Here is a 19134-nt window from a genome sequence, read left to right on the forward strand (position 1 = left end):
GTCCTGTATGTATGTGTGTGGACATATCTACATGTGCTTTGGACTGTGCCCCTTACCCATCTGGATTATACATTCTTTCCTGTTTGGAAAGTGCCCAGCACATTGTCCCAGCTGCTGATCATAAGTAATAATTCGTGTGCGTGTGTGGTTGGGATAGGGGGCTGTCTATGCAAATGTGTGACTGTGTACCTATCTTTTATGTGCCTTTATGGCTGGTTGCTTGGGTGTGTTTATGAGTGGGCATGGGTGCGCCTAGAAGTGTCTGCATTTGTATGTGTGTGCACGCCTTTATGGCTGGTGGTTTGAATGTGTGAGCGAGCATAGAAATGTAGGGCTAGAAGGGATCTCCAGAGGTCATCAAGTCCAGCCCTCTGCACTAAGGCATCGGACAGTGTAGGTGTGGATTACTAGATGTGGTTTTGTTGAAATCAAACTAACACTTTTATTCTAAAATATGTGCCCATGCGCTATACTGGGACTGCACAAGGACTTTTTTGCTGGTACAAGCTGTGTCTACACCGGACCTTTTGCTAGCACGGCTATGTCGAGTGGGAGTATGGATTTCCCCCTGCCACATTCCTAACAGACACAGCTATGCTGGCATAGCTTTTTAAAATGTAGATTAGGCCCCAGACTTTTACCAAAGTAACAACAGGTATGGGTTAAAACTAGATTAGTTAAATTGGTGCAGCCCAGCCCCATGGGTGGCTGTGTATGACAAAACTTCTATATCCTATATCAATAGGCCTTGTTCTAGGCCCTGTCTACACTACAAACTTTGATGGAGGCCCGTTATTGTGTATAATTAGTGTATTGCTCATGCAGGGGCACACTTGGTGCTATGGTGCCAGAAGAGCTAGTCTGTTGCCTATAGGGTTGCCAGGCACCTGGTTTTTGACTGGAACACCTGGTCGAAATGGGCTCCACGCGGGTCCCAGAAGTGGCCAGCATGTCTGTGTCCCCTAGGTGTAGGAGCGGCCACTGGGGCGCCATGTGCTCCCCTGCCCTGAGTGCTGGTTCCACAGCTTTCAGGGGCCAGGAACTGCAGCCAACTGGAGCTGCGGGGGCAGCGCCTGCCGACAGAGGCAGTGCACAGAGCCATTTGGCCCTGCCTCTGCCTAGGAGCCAAAGGGAAATGCCGACTGCTTCCGGGAGTCACCTGAGTGCCACCCAGAGCCTGCACCCCAAACGACCTCCCGCAACTCAACCTCCTGCCCCAGCCCTGAGCCCCCTCCTACACCCGAACTACCTCCTAGAGCCTGAACCCCCTCCTGCATCCCAACCCCCACCTCAGCCCATAGCCCCCCACTCATACCCTGAACCCCTCATTTCTGGCCCCACCCCAGAGCCCGAATCCCCTCCTGCACGTCAACCCCCTTTCCCAGCCCCGCACCAGAGCCTGCACCCCCAGCTGGAGCCCTCGCTTGCCCTGCAGCCCAACCCCCTGCCCCAGCCCAGAGACCCCCCCTGCACCCCTCATTTCTGGCCCCACCTCAGAGCCTGTACCCTCTCCCAAACCCCTGCATCAGACCCGAGCCCCCTCCCACACTCCATGCCCCCTAGCCGACACCGCCAGCTGGAGTCCTCACTCACCCTTGCACCCAACTTCCTGCCCCAGCCGAGAGCCCCACCCTGAACCCCTCATTTCTGGCCTCACCCGCTCCCACACCCCCAATCCCCTGCCCAGCCAGGGAAAATGAGCAAGGGGGGGGGGAGAGCGATGGGGCGGGGCAGGGGTGTTCGGTGGTTTTTCCGCAGTCGGAAAGTTGATCACCCTAGTTTACCTACACGCTTTGTTTGGGGGAGTCTCCTTTCGGCCCTGACCAAAGCTCATGGCAAAGTTGCTTCGTCCCCTCCCCTGCTATAAAGCGCTGCCTGAGCCCTGCCCAGCCGGATCCTGGTGTAGCAAAAGGATTACTGATCTGCCCCGCCCCCTTCCTGCCACGCCGCGTTGCCGGTGAGCAAACGCAGGGCGAGGCCGGCTGGGCGTGTGGGATCGGAGGGGGCCGCGCCCACGCCGCGGAAGTCCAGGAGCCCTGCCCCCGGGGCTAGGGGGCGGGGAGGGAGGGTGCGCTCCTCCCTGCTCCCATCGCCCGGCTGGGGGCGGAGCAGGGGGCGCGGCTCCCTCCTGCCCCTGGGGCGGCAGGATCCTGGCAGCCAGCTGCTACCTGCGCTGCGGGGAGGGCGTGGCAGAGCCACGGGCTGCCCAGCCCCGTCCCTCCTGCACTGGGCGCTGGGCGGCGGCGGCTGCTCAGCCAGGGACCGTCGGGAGCAGGCTCCACCGCAGCCTCCGCTGGAGCTTCTTCCCCCAGCTGGACCATGGGCACCCCGGACTCCTCTGCCGCCGACCGCAGCTACATCCGTACCGTCCTGAGCCACCAGACCCTGCAGGAGCTGGACAGTTCCACCCTGGCTTTGCCCTCCGAGGCCAGGCTGAAGCTCTTGGGCAACCGCGCCGGGACGGAGAAAACTCTCCGCATCCAGCAGCAGGTCAAGCAAACGCTGTCCAGGAAAAGTAGAGGACACTTGTCAAATGGTGAGTGCCCCAAGCAGGGCCCGATCACGTCCCCCCTTGTGACTCCCCACTTTTGCTTTCCTCACCACCACCACCCTTTCTTTTCTTCCTCATTCTCCTTGTTCTTTTGGTTCTTCCTCCCTCCCCCTTACCAAGATTAATACCAATAGTCTCTGGTACATTTTGCTTTCTTCTTTGCAGTTCTCTCACAAGGCAGCCTTATCCTGTAGGAAGGCTCCTCCTGAAGGTGACACTGATATTCCATGACTCTCTGTATTTCCATCTTGCCCACACAAAAGTTTGAATCACTCACCTCCAGGAGTCAAATGTTTCCCTTACAACCTCTCTTCCCCCCCCCCCCCCCCAACCATTCTGCCTGTCTTCCCCCTTATGGGCTGTTATGCTAAGACCAGCTGTGAGGTTCTCCATTTTTCTGGCTTCTTTCAACTGTGTGTCAGGTGTCTCCAGTTGAAATTGTCGCTATACAAATGTAACCAGGAGTGCCTAAAGGATTTAGGAGTGCAATCTTGATTTGAAAGTCAGGGGGATTTATGCTCTATCAGTGCTTTTGAAGATTGTGGGCATTTTGATTAAGCTCAGTATCGGTTATGTTCTCTATCTTAGCGTTTGTAAACTGCAGTGGCCCTCCGGGAAATCAAGTATCAGGGGGTAGCCGTGTTTCTGTGGTGTGGTGTGTAGTTGCTGGTGAGTATTTGCTTCAGGTTGGGGGGTTGTCTGTAAGTGAGGACTGGCCTGCACACCACAGAAACACCAACCCAGGAACCAATCCCTGTAGCAAACCTCGTTGCCTACTCTGTCCCCATATCTACTCTGGCGACACCATCAGAGGACCCAAACACATCAGCCACACCATCAAGGGCTCATTCACCTGCACATCTACTAATGTTATATATGCCATCATGTGCCAGCAATGCCCCTCTGCCATGTACATTGGCCAAACCGGACAGTCCCTCTGCAAAAGAATAAATGGACACAAATCGGACATCAGGAATGGTAACATACAAAAGCCAGTAAGTGAACACTTCAATCTCCCTGGTCATTCTATTACAGATTTAAAAGTCACTATCATTGAACAAAAAAACTTCAGAAACAGATTTCAAAGAGAAACAGCAGAACTAAAATTCATTTGCAAATTTAACACCATTAATCTGCGCTTGAATAGGGACTGGGAGTGGCTGGCTCATTACAGAAGCAGCTTTTCCTCTCCTGGAATTGACACCTCCTCATCTATTATTGGGAGTGGACTACATCCACCCTGATTGAATTGGCCCTGTCAACACTGGTTCTCCACTTGCGAAGTAACTCCCTCCTCTCCATGTGTCAGTACATAATGCCTGCATCTGTAACTTTCACTCTATGCATCTGAAGAAGTGAGGTTTTTACCCACAAAAACTTATGCCCAAATAAATCTTAGTCTTTAAGGTGCCACCAGACTCCTTGTTGTTTTCCTCAGGGAAATGGCCTTGAGATGATCTAATGGGACTTTCCTGCCTCTTACAGTATTTACCATAAGATCATAGCTGTCACTGTGTCTCTTCTTTTTTCTTTAATGCTCTCTCTTTCCTTTCTGATTAAATAAATTAGCCCTGATTTTCCTCTCTTGCTACAGTATTTTCACAGTAGTATACCTCCATTGACTTCAGCTGAGTTACTCCTGGTTTACCACAGGGTGGAAGAAGAATCATGTCTCTTCCTCCTCCACCCTGTAACCATTTCAGTGTGTGTGTGTTAATCCTCTTTTAATTATTTTTTCTAACTGTCCCTATTTGCTAAAGAAATAAAGAAAATAATGTCTTGCCTGCCTTCAGGCTACAAACATAAAATAAACAAAGGAGAGGCATAATAAAATATACATGGGAAAGGAGTTATTAGGAGACATGGAAACAATAATACCATAGAACAGGGATAAGCAACCTTTGGCACGCGGCCTGAGGGAAATCCACTGGTGGGCTGGGGTGGTTTGTTACCTGTAGCATCCCCAGGTTCGGCCGATCGCAGCTCCCACTGGCCGCGGTTTGCCATTCCCAGGCCAATGGGGGCTGCGGGAAGTGGTGGCCAGCACATCCCTCGGCCCGCGCTGCTTCCCGCAGCCCCCATTGGCCTGGAATGGCGAACCGTGGCCAGTGGGAGCTGCGATCGGCCGAACCTGCGGACGCTGCAGGTAAACAACCCCAGCCTGCCAGTGGATTTCCCTGATGGACCGCGTGCCAAAGGTCGCTGATCCCTGATATAGAAGATTATTATTCATACTATGCATTGGTGTGCATAGTGCTTTATAATTAAATAAAAGGGTATCAATCCCTGCCTTTAGGAGTCTCTGACCTGTGGGTTGGATTCATGCAGCCACACTCTTTGCACACCACGTGGCCTAAGAACCTGATCCTCTAAAGCGCTGAGAGATGGGTGCCTTCAGCTCTTCTTATAATATGCCCCTATATTAGTATTAATTGGTGTTGGAAATATGTTTTTATTTTAAAACAGAGGCATCCAAAAAGCTGAGGATATAAGGATCAATCATGAAAGCTTTAATCCTGTTTTTTTTAAGTAAAAAAGATGAGAAATATTGACTCACTCTTTATTATAGTCTGCTTCATTTATGTGAAGAGTCTTAAGCTGAGTTTTAAGTATGGAAGCTATCATCTTTTTGTTCTCATAAAAATATGAGATAAAGTACCTCTTATGGATAAATATAATTCATCTAGCTGTCTTGTCCCCAGCAAAAATAATAATAATAATAATTCTGATCTAGTGCTATTGGTGGCTTCCAGCTTAAAAAAATTCACTAAAAATGAATGGGATGCAGTCACAACTGTACCTTTATTAAAAAAGTTTGCAAGACATCCATCAAAATTACGTGCCCTTGGTTTCACAATCAAGTGCTCAGTAGCTCTAGACAGAATACAGTTTATATGTAAATTCTCAGCTTGTGAGCTTGAGTATAAAAGAAGCTTCCAAAGATTTTAACAATTGCCATTTGTTCTGTTGAAATGCATTTTTATTTTACTTTATTTTATGGCTAACAATAGAGTTGAGACTTTGAAAAATGCTTCTTTAAACAGAAGCTGACAAACGAGGGTGGGTTAGGACAATGCAAATGTCAACACACCCAAAACACTCTGAAAGAGAGCTCCAGACCTACTACTTTCTCTAATTCCTCTGCAGAGTGTTTGCAATTCTGATGGATTTGGGATATTTGGGGTTTGTTTGTTTATTTGGTTTATTTGAAATTCAAGTATTGCAGACATTTTGTATTTTTGAAATGCCAATAATTTTTTTTTAAATAGGCTTCAGAAACAAGAAGCCTATATATAAAATGCCTGTGATATGTGCACTAGTTATGGCACTAAGGACTTTAACAACAGTTCTTTTTCCTAATATGTACCTGTGCTCAATTTATCACACTTCTTTGGGTTATTTCCAACTCAAAACACAGAAAGAAAACTGGATTTGCTTCATATTAATGTTTATACTTAGGTAAGCCCCCTCCACAGAGATTTGCTACTATTTTAGATGAAAAAATGTCCATCTTCCTGAATTATAAAGCCTTTCAAACTTTGCTTTGACACCACTGGCTAAATATACACCAAGTGCCTAATCCTGCACCCCTTAAAGTCAATGGGAAAACTCTCATGCACTTCAAAAGGAGAATGCTCAATCCTCTCTGATATAAATGCCCCATTAGTAAACATTTCAGACCCAATTCAGCAAGCCACTTAAGCATACGCATAACTGGACTATTCACACACTTAAAGTTAGGCAAGCACATAAGCACTTGTTTCTACATGTGTAAAGAGGAATCAATTATAGGTACTGCAAAGGGCCTGATCCTATAGTCCCTGTGTCCTAATGATTTCCATTGACTGAACTGGAAGTTTTGGGTGTGCAAGGAGTATTTTATAGAAAATATACTGTTTGATGCTACGCACCAGACTAATGGTTCCAGCTCAGCCTTAACAAAGAGAAACAGATTGGGTTTGTGCCCTTTTTTGCTGTTTCATAATGCATAAAGAAGTCTGAAAGTGTTTTGTTGTTGTGAGTTTTAATTTAGTTTCTTTCTGCTTCTTTTTTCTTGTTAGAAGTTCAGATCCATCTTGAAATATGTGCCTTTTTATTTATTGAAAAAATGTATAGTTAGTCTTGAAATGAGAATTACTCCAGTTGCTATACGATTAAAATTAAGTGCTGTTTCAGTTCTATTTTAAAAGAAAAATACCTGTTCAGTGATCAATACCAATAAACAATCTCCGTTGTCAAATTATTATATTATTATTAAATATAAGATAGTAAGTGGCATTAGTTCCAGCTACTGTTGAACCAGTTGCTGAAGCTTTAAAAGTTTGGTCAGAAAGAAATAAAATTGAGCACTAAATCAGTCAAATGAAAATTTTGATTGTCTGCATCAATAAACTCTCTGCCACTTGGTCTCACTGCAAAACAGAATCTGTTATCATGACAAAGAGAGATAGCAGTTACAAAATGTTATGCAATAATGGGTCTGGAATTCCTCCCTTCAGTTCACATGTGTAATTTAACAGTAGTGGCGATTTCATGTGCTCTTCAAGAGATTAGAACCCATAATATTTCTATTTCTCCTTTTCACCAAGCTGGATCTCTTTGATGTGTCTTTACTGGCTACTTAATTCTGTTTCTGGCAATTCCATTCCTCTAGTATAATTGACCAAAGTCCACACTCTTTTACATCCTTAACAATTTTATTGATGGGTAGAAAAGCAGAATCCGGCACCGTAGCTTATCAAAAAGGGCCCTGACTATATAATTAATTTCACTGAAGGAGTTGCATTCAGTTTTATGAGTAATAGACCTATAAATCTTCTGAGGTTTTGGAGGACAGTTTTGGGTGTAGGCCAGTTATGGATTAGGTTCCCTTTTATGTGTCTCTTACGTTTCTTCATTTGTAGAGGTCTTAATGGGATTTTTCTCCCTTACTTTTAGCTGATTTTCTCTCCTAGTTTGAGTAGATGTTTCAGTAGAAGTTGGATCATACTCAATCTCACATTTTAAAATCAAAGAAAATCATTCCCTTTTAAAATCATTGTAGAGAGAGGCGTTGGGTAGAAGGAACATTTGCTGAAGACTTCCATTCATATTTTTTCCTGTTAAATTCTTTGCTACTTCTTCCTAAAACAATAAAGGCTTTTTGTTTTTCTTAAACTATGAGAAATTGTGCAAGTGTTCCAGCCTGGACAAATGTAAAGTATAAAACATTAGGAAATATACTGTAGGGATCACTCCTCCATTGGCAGGGAGATGGACTGAATGATCTGGATGGCTCTTTATCTCAAGCATCTGTGATTCTGAGAAGGGCTGATACAATATGGTACAAATGTAAGTGCTTCCGTGTTTCATGAATGTTTGAATATTAAATTAGATAGGAGAAGGAAGAAAGCAGGAACCCAGAACTCTGAAGGGTACCTGTAGGGGACACTTTGGCCCACTCGGGGAGGGGGGGCAAACAGAGCTTCATGAGGTGAGGAAACCATATCAATATGAGAAGATCATGACCGCTAACGGACTCTGACTACCTGGGGTGTGATTATATTGAGACCTGCTGGGTTTCTTGGCTCCACGAGGTTTTTGTGGTAGCTATCCAAATACAGGTACAGATGGTAAAGAACCTCATAATTGGGATGTGAGCACACACAGCGTTTGAGGCATTTGGTGCTCACTGAGTCTTTACAGACTGACTGTCCCATTCGTGTTTTGTGCTGTCTCAGTTACACCCAGATTTGTCCTATTGTCACTGTGACTTAGAGGTTGGATAGTAGATAGGTGGATTTTGGCTGCAAGCTGCAGACAGGCTACCATCCATGACCCAGGATTATTGGGAGGCATTCAAAGCACTTTGAAGCCTTTCTGGACACAGGAAAAACTCTGGTACGACGTCCAAGGGATCAACAAGGGCTGGAGGAGAAACACTTAAAAGATGGGTAGGAGCTTTTCCCAGAGTCCACTCAGACTCTTCAAGACGCCCTTTTCATTACAGAAGATGTGTTGCTAATTCTCATGATTTTATCACAAGTCTAGTGGTGATAGGTGGCTTTTTTTATAACACCAGCTTCTGGAGTCCTGTGATTATGTAAGCCTTTTTGTTAAAATGAAAGCTGAGATTAAGCTTCTGGCACCCTAGTTGCAGAAAAAAGCCTTAAAATTTGATCCCTAAAGTCAGGAGTGTGCCCTGCTTGTCTGCCCTGAGACCCACCCTGGCCTAAAGGCTCAAAAACCAGAAGGCAGATATGGAACACTCAGACTTCATTTATGTTTTTTGGCTTAAAAAACCATGAGATTTAACAATCTTCTGATTTTGGGGGCCAAACTTGTGTTTTTTTTAATATTTGGAGTTGGCAAAACTGCAAGTCTAAGGGCTTGTCTACACTTACAGTGCTATAGACCAGGGCTAAGAGTTGGAGACAAAAAGCATATATATGTCGAGCACAGAACCTAGAGAAAGGAGTCAGTCTCCTTACTCCAGGGAATGCAAAGGCAAATCTGACTTAGAGCTCCTTCGCTGGGTCTAATAGCTCATGGAGAAATCCAGCATTAAGTAGCAACACTTCCTTTAGAAGCAGAGTTTCACAAGAGCATTGAAGGTCAAACCAGTTGGCCAGTTAAAAATCTAAAATCCTTTGCTTAGTAAAAGATCTCTGAATGCTGCAACTTCTGATCAACAATATTTTGGCTTTGCAAAGAGAACAGCTATGCTTGGTATGAAGCTTAGGCTAATTTAGTTAATGGAGAGCAATGTAGTCATCGTATTATTGGTTGAGTGCAGACAGCGAGTTCAGAACTGCACAAAACATGCAGGAGACAGGGGCCTTGCTCACAGGAGCTTTATGTCTTAACTAAATAAATAATAGACAATATAGACCCATAGCCTGGGATTTTCAAAGGAATCTAAGGAAGGTAAGTCCCCAAGTCCTATTGAATGTCAAGCTGAGTTGGGCCTCCAGTCTAGATCTCCTTATAAATACCCCAACCATAAAGCACTGGGCAAACAGAAAGTGGACTAATGACACAGCATGATTGCAAATATATGTATTTTTAAGGAATAAATAAATAGCAGTTCTTTGAGTGGAGAAGTAATACTACTCGGCTTAAAAAAACATTTATAATTGCTGAAGGAGTTACACCAGTAAATTACATCTTAGTACTACTGGGGCCTTGGGACAGGACAATGATGTGTGATATTAAAAAGTCTATAAATTAAACAAACTATATGAACAGGTGGGGTCTCAGATGGTATCGCACAGTGGTAGGCAGAATAACCAGAGTGCACGTGTTTGTAGAGCAAACCAGATATCGCTGGCACCACTTGGTCAAATACTTAGGTATCCCTTGCTTGGTATAAAAGACACACACAGACTTAAAGTGACAGAGCAATGCAGCTGGCACATATGACTGAATTTGGCCCAACATCTTTAAATGCTTTTCAGTAGTATACATAGGTTCTGATTTATCCTTACACTGTTACATTCCAATGAAAATCCATAACCGCTCCATGACATAATCCTTTTTCAGCCTCTTGGTCTGTTTCATTTTTGCCACATCCTTTGACAGCCTCAAAATAGTTACCCAGGTCCAGATTCACAAAGGTATTTAGATGCCTAAAAGCACCTAAGCAAGTTAGATGCTTAACTCCCATTGAAAGTCAATGGGTGTTTGTTTTTGCAAATCCCACTAGGTTCGTAACTTTAGGCACCCAAGTATCTTTGTAAATCCGCCCCCTAGAGTTTTAAAGATGCAAATTTCATCCAGTTTTGGCTCCGTTAACCATGTAGTTCTTTAGTTGTGTTCCTTCTGGTATTCGAGGTCAAACTGCCTTTTGGATCAAAGTGATGTGACCAGTCAGTTGCTCTAGGTCAGGGGTCGGCAAGCTGCGGCTCTGGAGCCACATACGACTCTTTGGCTGCCCCCTTGCAGGCAGCCGTTTTTTGAGAGGGTGCAGGCTCTGGCTGGGAGGTGCTTACCACAGGTGGCTCCCGGCCAGCAGCGCAGCAGGGCTCTGGCTCCACGCTGTTCCCAAAAGCTGCTGGCACATTTCTGCACACCATTGGGGGGAGGGAGGCAGCGGGTCTCCGTGCGCTGCCTGCGCCTGCAAGCACACCCCTGCAGTTCCCATTGGCCGATTCGCGGCCAATGGGAGCTGTGAGGACAGTACTGGGGGCAGGAGCAGCGCGCGGAGCTGCCTCCCCACTCCCCCCCACCGGGGGCACACAGAGACATGCCAGCAGCCTGCCGCTTCCGGGAGCAGCATGGGGCCAGAGCCCTGCTGCGCCACTGGCCGGGAGCCACCTGTGGTAAGCACCTCCCGGCCAGAGTCTACACCTCGCATCCCCTCCTGCACCCCAACCCCCTGCCCAGGTCAGAACCTCCTCCTGCACCCAAACTCCCTCCCAGACCCCACACCACCTCCTGCACCCCAATCCCCAGCCCGGAGCCCCCTCCTGTTTTTATTTTCAAATTCAAATGGCAGAAGTCGCATTAAAAGTATTGGTGAGTAGTAATAACTTTAATATGTTCAATTATTATTAGTTGATAAATTGTAACTCTACAAGTATCTTTGTGTGTGATGCGGCTCTCAAAATATTTTGGTCAAAGACAAAAACAAAAAAAATGTCTTTTCTTCTTTGAAAGGTTGCCGACCCCTGCTCTGGGTTCTCCATTGTTGAAGACTAGTTTTCTATCCATATAAACTGCTGCAATTATGCTTCAGTCATATCCTTCCTGAGATTTTGACTTTTACTTTACCCCTTGAAACACCTCTCTATATTTTATGTGTATAACAGTATTTGCAGTTAGTCATAGCCAGTGGATTCTTGTGAACAATAATTTAATAATAACACCTGTTACATAGTCAAAAAGTATTTTTTTTTTTTTAAGCAAGGGACTTTACCTTTAGGAAGCATTATATTAATTATAGACTCACAACCTGAAAAAACGTTAAATGAAAACAAAGAATCTGATTGTAACCAAGGCAATAACAGTGAGTCACAGTTTCACCTTCAGTGTTAGACTTTGGATAAAACCTGAGAGAGACAGTACAGCATGCCTCCCACACTTTCTGTAGGATTACTTAACCTTTCAGGTATGGATTGGGACTGTTATTAACCCCCTTTCCTCTCTGAGGGTCTTATTCCATATGTCTCCATAATCCATAGAATTTGCTCATGGCCTCTTACTGCCCTCTGCGTGCAGAACTCAAGTGATTAATGAAGCACTGCCTGCTCCAATATGTATGTTACCACTAGATTAGAGCCTAAGGAAAAAGAAACCTCAACCGTTGAGCTAGGCAAGTAGGCAGTGCAGATTATATATACCATGTGTGCTGCATTTTTCAAAGCTCTGTCAAAATTGCCCATGCAATATATGTACAAGGAATAGCATTGACACATGAGCATGCATTTTCGCAAGAATTTCCATCTGCAATTTTCTGTTTTCAGCCCTGCTAGCAGGAGCATCGCCAGCTTTTTTGTCACCCTAGGCGGCGGAAGGTCCCGCCCCCGAAATGCCACCCCCGACAGAGGTGGCGGAAGGTCCCGCCCCCGAAATACGCCGACGACCGGGGCGGCCGAAGATCTCAATTCTGCCTTCTTCCTGTTCTACTCCTCTCGTGGTACTGCTCTGCTACCTACTCCAATATAGGAGAACTAACAACTTAAAATGCCTTATTCAAAAATTTTAAGTAACACTTTGCTGTTCAGGCATTTGAAAGTTATGTAACTTTTCTTGTCTGCATAGTAAACACTGGCATTTTTATCTGCTTGAATAATCAAAGTAATGCTTTCCGTGCCTTCTTGGTTGCAAAGATTTGAACTGTTTCCTGAAGGTCCACAGTCTGGGCCAGCTCATGCTTTATTGAGATGGTTGCAAGGCTGACCAGCCTCTCCTGTGTCATTGTGGAGCGTAGATGTGTTTTTATTAACTTCAGCTTGGAGAAGCTGCGTTCTTCACTGGCAACTGTTACAGGAAGTGTTAGAAGTATGCGCAGAGCAACAAAAGCATTTGGAAAGAGGTTGGTCATCTTATTAGTGCACCTATATTCCAGAACAGCCTTTGGAGTTGATCCTGCTGAAATGTATCTTGAAAGGGCTTTCAGTTCATCACCTAAATCACTTGCATCAATATCGCACATGTCATCATGTGTCAACACTGTCTCTAGTGCCCTGCATTGCTGGTGTAGGTCTTCTTCAGGTATAGTGAGGAGTTTTGGAATATCATACAACATCTCAAATATACTGCTGTGTTCCTTGTGCTGCATGAAAAGTTGTTCAACTGACTGTATTGCACAATCTAGCACCTGGTTAAAGAATTCAACTTCGAATTGTTGTTTGGGGTCTCTTATGGGATTATCCCGTGCCTCATAATCAAAATGTCGTCGTCTTCGGTGACCCTTGCATTCTTGAATGGGTGGGAAAATAGCTTCAGTGTGAAGTTCCTCTGCCAATTTCTGTGCACACTTCAGAACATTTTGAAATCCCTCAACTGACCAGTAAGACTGTAGGTATGACTTTGCTTTGTCCGGTTGTTCCATTGCTCCAGATATATCAAGGTCAACACCTTGGAGTCTCTGGCTTACAACATTTATTTCAAACACTATGTCATGCCACAACACTAAGCCACACAGAAATTTGAAGTTATGTATGTTTCTGGTGATTCCATTTCCCTCTGCCACTGTTCTCCCATGAACAGTTCCTGTCATAGCATTATCCTCCATAATGGCAACTATGGCATCATCTATCTTCCCAATTTGGTGTTTGATAGGCTTTATCACCTCCTCTTGACTTTCCCATCGTGTGGCACTCGGTGGTTTCAGTGTCAGAGAGGATGTTCCCAGATGTTGCTTCAAAATTTGCCATTGGTGAGTTGATGCAGAGAAAAATACATAGATGCTTTGAATTACATTAAAAAATTCAGCAGCCTCACTAGAAGCTGACGCTGCATCACTGACCACCAAGCTCAATGAATGAGAACTGCATGGGACAAAAAAAGCTCGAGGGTTTAACTCTCGGATCCGTGTCTGCACTCCTCTGTTCTTTCCTCTCATGTTGGCACCATTATTGTAGCCCTGACCTCTCATGTCCGCTATCGCAATTCCTGTACCTTCCAGCTTTTTAAGAAGCACATTTGTCACACCAGCTCCTGCAGTATCATCAATGTCAATAAATTCTAGAAAATGCTCTCTGACAGTCACCATTGCAGGGAGATTTTCACTAGGTTCTGTTATTACAAAACGCACCATTAAAGTCATTTGTTCCGTATGGCTGATGTCAGGTGTGCAGTCCAGAATAACAGAGTAATATCTTGCTGACTTCAGATCTGCCACAGTCTTCTGTTTGACTTTTGTTGCCAGTAACTGTATGATCTCATTTTGAATTGTTTTTTCAAGGTAGTGGTGTGTGTACATTTCTTGGGTGGTGACTCTTCTTAGATGCTCCTGGAGTACAGCATCAAACTCAGCCATCAGCTCCACAGTTTTAAGGAAGTTTCCATTGTTTGGCACATACAGCTGATCTGAAGTGCCACGCAGTGCTAGGTTTTGGGTAGCAAGCATTCTCACAATGGCGATGAGCCTTTTCAGAACATTTTGCCGGTAAAGAGACTCTGATGCAATCTTCTCTTGATGCTGATCATCTATGGTGGCCTTTAACCTTAGTCTCATCTCAAGCTCTTTCCACCTATGGAATGCTCTCCGGTGATTTGCTGCCTTCTCATGGCATGTCAGATTTCTAGCCAGATTTTTCCAGTCCTTTGTTCCTGTAGAACCCAATGTGGCTGGAACATTAAACTGGAAGAGTTTGCAACGAAAACACTATACAGCATTCTGGGTTTTTGAGTACATAAACCATGGCCTCTCCACTTTGTCATCATTGGGGATTTCATGCCAGTAATGTGTTGGATGGAAACTTCTATTTTCATTGTCTTTGGGGAACATGCAGTTTTTCACTTGCTGTGGCCCATGCAGTACAAGGAAGTCCCTCAGGCTACTGCTCAAGTGGGTTCACAGTCCTGGATCATCTAGACTTAAGGAACTAAACTCAGCAGCAGCTGTTTCTTGTGCCTCCACCACACTCTTCTCTGATCTACTCTTTTCTTCAGGAATGTGCATGGTTACATCCATTTCAGATGGAGATATGGATGCTGCAGTAGCTGCCAGGTCACCTGCACTCTGACTAACTGGAAGATCAGGCATCTCCTCAACACTCACATCCTCACTGGGGCTGGAAGGCTCACCATGAACATTTGTGTCTATGTATCTCAGGAGAGCTCCTTCCTGCTTAGAAAAGCTTCCTTTGCTTTTTTTCTTTTTCTAAATGCTGCCCCGGAGGGGCGTTTTCTTCTTTCACTCATGACTGCTGATCTGTGCCAGCTATAGTGGCTCTCAACACTCAATTGAAGGGGACAAATAAGCAGGCTGGTAGCAGGGACTGAGTGAGGCAAGATATCAGTGTCTTAAGGGTCTAACTGGCTCTTAGTATTTCAGTTAACTGCCTGTTCTCCTCAAGTGGGTTCAGGGAAGCAGCAGGAAACAGGAAGCTCCCTGAGAAGCTGGTGTTAATCAGTCCAGGCTCCTGGGGGTGCTAGAGAGGTACATAAGAGGCTCCTCCTCCTCTCTCCCTGCTGCTTTCTGTTATTACCTCTCACCTTTTCTTCTGCCTGCCTGTTATGTCTCTTGTGCCCTCCTTCCTCCAGCACAGTACTCCACCATCTCTGTGCATCTAGAGCAGAGAGAATACATATGCACCAGCAGCAGACACAATTTTCTACACTTATGGTCCTAGTGGTGCCCCCCCACAGTCTGGCACCTGAGGCAGCCATCTCAGTTCACCTCATGGTGAGGCCAGCCCTGCTGCTAGCATATTTTGTGTGTGCTTCAGACCCTGATTTTAAAATTGTAACTCTGTATGCATATTTTGGGTTATCATGGAAAACAATTGTTCTGTAGTTGGAAAATGTGCCTTAGAGTATCCATTCATTGCTAGAAGCTATATTAATGTAATCCCTTTGTTACTTTAGTCAATCATCCGTCAGAACATAGGATGTTTCTAAAAATTCTCATTTGCTGTTATTAAAATATTTTTATGAAGTAGTTGTTTTGGCCTCTGGCCATAAGAAAACTAAGAGGTAAAAATTATCTAATATTTAAATATCTATAATATGAGAGACTGAAAAAATGACCTATTGCTATCAGAGAACATTGCCTATCCATTACCTGAATATAATACAGCGAATCCCTAACACCTTTTCCATTTCTCCTTGTTCAGTCTCCAGGTAATATGTATGTTATTAGCATCATAGGCTGGACATATATTGTCCTTTTGTTATAAAATAGTGTTTCCTTAAGACTGTACTTACGTTAGTCTTGTTTCAATTACAGGCAGTCTCCATCGGGCCATCAGTGTTCCAGAACATGTTTATAACCTGGACACAGTCGATAATTACTCTGTTTCAAGACCTCCACATGGAGTCACATGTTCTTCATCTTTCCAGGTGAGGAAAATGTAGGCAATAACTGAAAATATGTAGAATTGCAAATTCATGACTTTGTTTGCTGCCACAAACAGTGGCTAGATTTTTTTTTTCTGTCATGTTAAATGTTCACATTGCCAATCACTGGTTTAAAGAGATTACAATCTGTGGCCCATCAGGGTAATCCGCTCACTGGCCACCAGACAGTTTGTTTACTTTTGCGCAGCTCCTTGTGGCCGCGGTTCGCTGTTCCCAGCCAATGGGAGCTGTGGGAAGCAGCGGCCAGCCCACACCACTTCTCGCAGCTCCCATTGGCCGGTGAACCGTGGCCACTGGGAGCTGCAGGCGACCGCGCAAATGTAAACAAACTGTCTGTTGGCTCGCCATGGGCGGCAGGTTGCCCACCACTGCTTTAAACCTTGCAAAATGCAAGAATTTCTGCTGGGGTGTCCTTGTCATATAGGGTTAGTGGAAACCTGGGGCTTTAAAAGCACCTCATACCCATGAACAGAACTAATTATTATTTACTGTATGAAGCAATTCAGATCTGAGACAGAAATGTGTAAAGTCACCTGTATAACATCTCCACCCGTGAGGAGCCTAATCCCTATTTCAAATGCTAGATCTTTTGGTCTTGTATAAGTCAAGGTGAGTACTGTTCTTGTTTTTGTGTCCCAGAGGACTAACATCGCCCTCAACAAAGGAAGTAGACCACTTAGGCTGAACCTGTGCTTCCTGGTTAATTAAGTAGGACCCAGTTTTAATTACAGTCTCTGTTTTCTGAATGTATCTATTTACCCCTTTCAGACACCCTCACAACCAATTACATAACTGCACTTGCCTCACTGCCACCCTTATGCTCTCACACCACCCAATTAGAAAATATTTGAAATGGGTTTTACTTCATATTACAGAATGAATAGTGTCATCTCTAGAAAGGAGGGAGCACTGAAGGCAGGAACTAGAGGAAACACAGGAACCTCAGCGAGATGTCATCATTTTGATGGTAGAAATGGAAGAACCAGGGAGAGTGGATGGTATGGGAGAATGCCTTGCAGCCTCCCTGTACCACAGTGTGGGACTGTGACTCCTGAAATGAAGCATCCTTTTCCCCCTTGCAGTTCCCTCCATTGCCTTTAAATATGTACCTCTCTTCAATAACAAATGCAACCAACCCTATAAACCTGACCCAATCCGACAGCTAGATTGTGCACCCCTTCCTTCCACTGGTGAGCATTCCCATTATTGAGACTATCCCTGAGAGGAGCTCCTCACCAGTGAGAGTAAGAAGTTTGCAGTCTGGCCCCTAGATGCTATGGCCTCCACCCTAAATTCATAATTCACATTAACTTTTTAATGCACGTGCATGTAAATGAGGTGCGGTTTAGGGATTATGATAAATTGCCAATATGCCCATTGGTACCAGAAAAGCTGTTCATCACTGCTCCAATGCAAGGTCAGATAAGCTGACGGCATGTACAAACCTGACAAGAATATCATTGTTAATGCTCTTTGCTGACATAGCCTCTTTCATCTGTCTGAGGGTCTCCGATCCTTTGCAGACGTTTAACTTCAGCTGGAGATGTTGGTGTTCAGTATCTTTGAAAATCAAGCCCTGGGTGTGTCAATCTGAACACCTAAAAACGGAGATGAACCCAGCATGTAGAGGTCTTTTTGAATATCTAGCAATTTAGTGACTTGCTCAGGATAACACTCTGGGTTCTAGTCCCTGCTCTGCCACTATCTTGAAGTCTTGACTCCTAGTCCTGGGCTCCTAAGCACTAGAATGGACTCCCTCCTCGTTTCACTGGGAGGTTAATGAAGAAGTGCCAAAAAAAAAAACCCCATTGTCATCTGCATCTTTGATTGAAGTTCTCATTTTATTATACTGTAACTCCTCGCTTAACATTGTAGTTATGTTCCTGAAAAATGCAATTTTAAGCAAATCCAATTTCCTCATAAGAATTAATGTAAATGGGGGGGTTAGGTTCCAGGGAAATTTTTTTCACCAGACAAAAGACTATATTATATATATGTATACACAGTAAATTGTTTGTTTAAAACTTATAATACTGTACACCACAATGATGATTGTGAAGCTTGGTTGAGGTGGTGGAGTCAGAGGGTGGGATATTTTCCAGGGACTGTCTTACTGCTAAATGATAAACTTGCACTCAGCTGAGCCCTCAAGGGTTAACACATTGTTATTAATGTAGCCTCACATTCTTCAAGGCCGCACAAATGGAGGGAGGGGAGATGGCATGGCAGACAGAGACACACACCCCGTGTGTGTGAGAGAGAGAGAGAGATGCACATTGCCCCTTTAAGTACGCTGACCCCACTCTTAAGTACATTGCCTTTTTAAGTAGATCAGCAAGTTGAGACAGCAGCTGCTGCCAGCAAGCTCCCTCAGTCCTGAGCCCTGTCGTGTCCCTCTCTTCCGCCCCCACCGCTCTATGGAGATAGGGTAAGCGGGGAGGCAGGGGGGAAGGGAACACCCTGACATTAGCCCCCCTCGTTGTCGTCATCCCCCCACGCGCGCGCACACAGCAAGCAGGAGTCTCTGGGAGCAGCTCCAAGGCAGAGGGCAGGAGCAGCACATGGCAGTGGGAGGAGGGACAGTTGAACTGCCGGCAATTGATAGCCTGCAGGGTGGCTGCCGCACAGGGAACTTAGGGGGGTAGGGAGCTGATAGGGGGGCTGCCGGTCCACCCTGGTTCCAAGCCCCCACCAACTAGCTCCAACGGGCTGCTCTTTCTGCAAGCAGTGGACAAAGCAGGCGGCTGCCAAACAACGTTATAAGGGAGCATTGTGCAACTTTAAATGAGCATGTTCTGTAATTGATCAGCAACGTTAACAACGAAACAACATTAACCAGAATGACTTTAAGTGAGGAGTTACTGTACTAGTCTACTAGCAACTGGCAAAAAATTTTATCCACCCAAATTATAAAAGAATAATTAAGAAAACAAAAGAGTCCTGTGGAACCTTTTAAGACTAACAGAAGTATTGGAGCATAAGCTTTCGTGGGTGAATGCCCACTTCATCAGACGCAGGGGGAGGGGGGATGAAGTGGGCATTCACCCACGAAAGCTTATGCTCCAATACTTCTG

The 19134-nt window shown here is 45.0% G+C and overlaps 1 protein-coding gene across 1 annotated transcript in view; it reads left to right on the forward strand.

Annotated features, from left to right (window-relative positions):
- The first annotated feature begins 2124 nt into the window (after nt 1–2124).
- Nucleotides 2125–19134, forward strand: part of PKP2 (plakophilin 2) — a 67266-nt gene continuing 50256 nt past the window's right edge. The window contains exons 1-2 of the mRNA XM_026657577.2: nt 2125–2536; nt 15930–16042. Coding sequence (XP_026513362.1) covers nt 2320–2536; nt 15930–16042 — 330 coding nt within the window. The 5' untranslated portion in view covers nt 2125–2319. The remainder of the gene's footprint in view (nt 2537–15929; nt 16043–19134) is intronic.

Source organism: Terrapene carolina, unplaced genomic scaffold (assembly GCF_002925995.2).
Source record: "Terrapene carolina triunguis isolate 2854851 unplaced genomic scaffold, T_m_triunguis-2.0 Scaffold247, whole genome shotgun sequence".
In the NCBI taxonomy this organism is placed as follows: domain Eukaryota; kingdom Metazoa; phylum Chordata; order Testudines; family Emydidae; genus Terrapene; species Terrapene triunguis.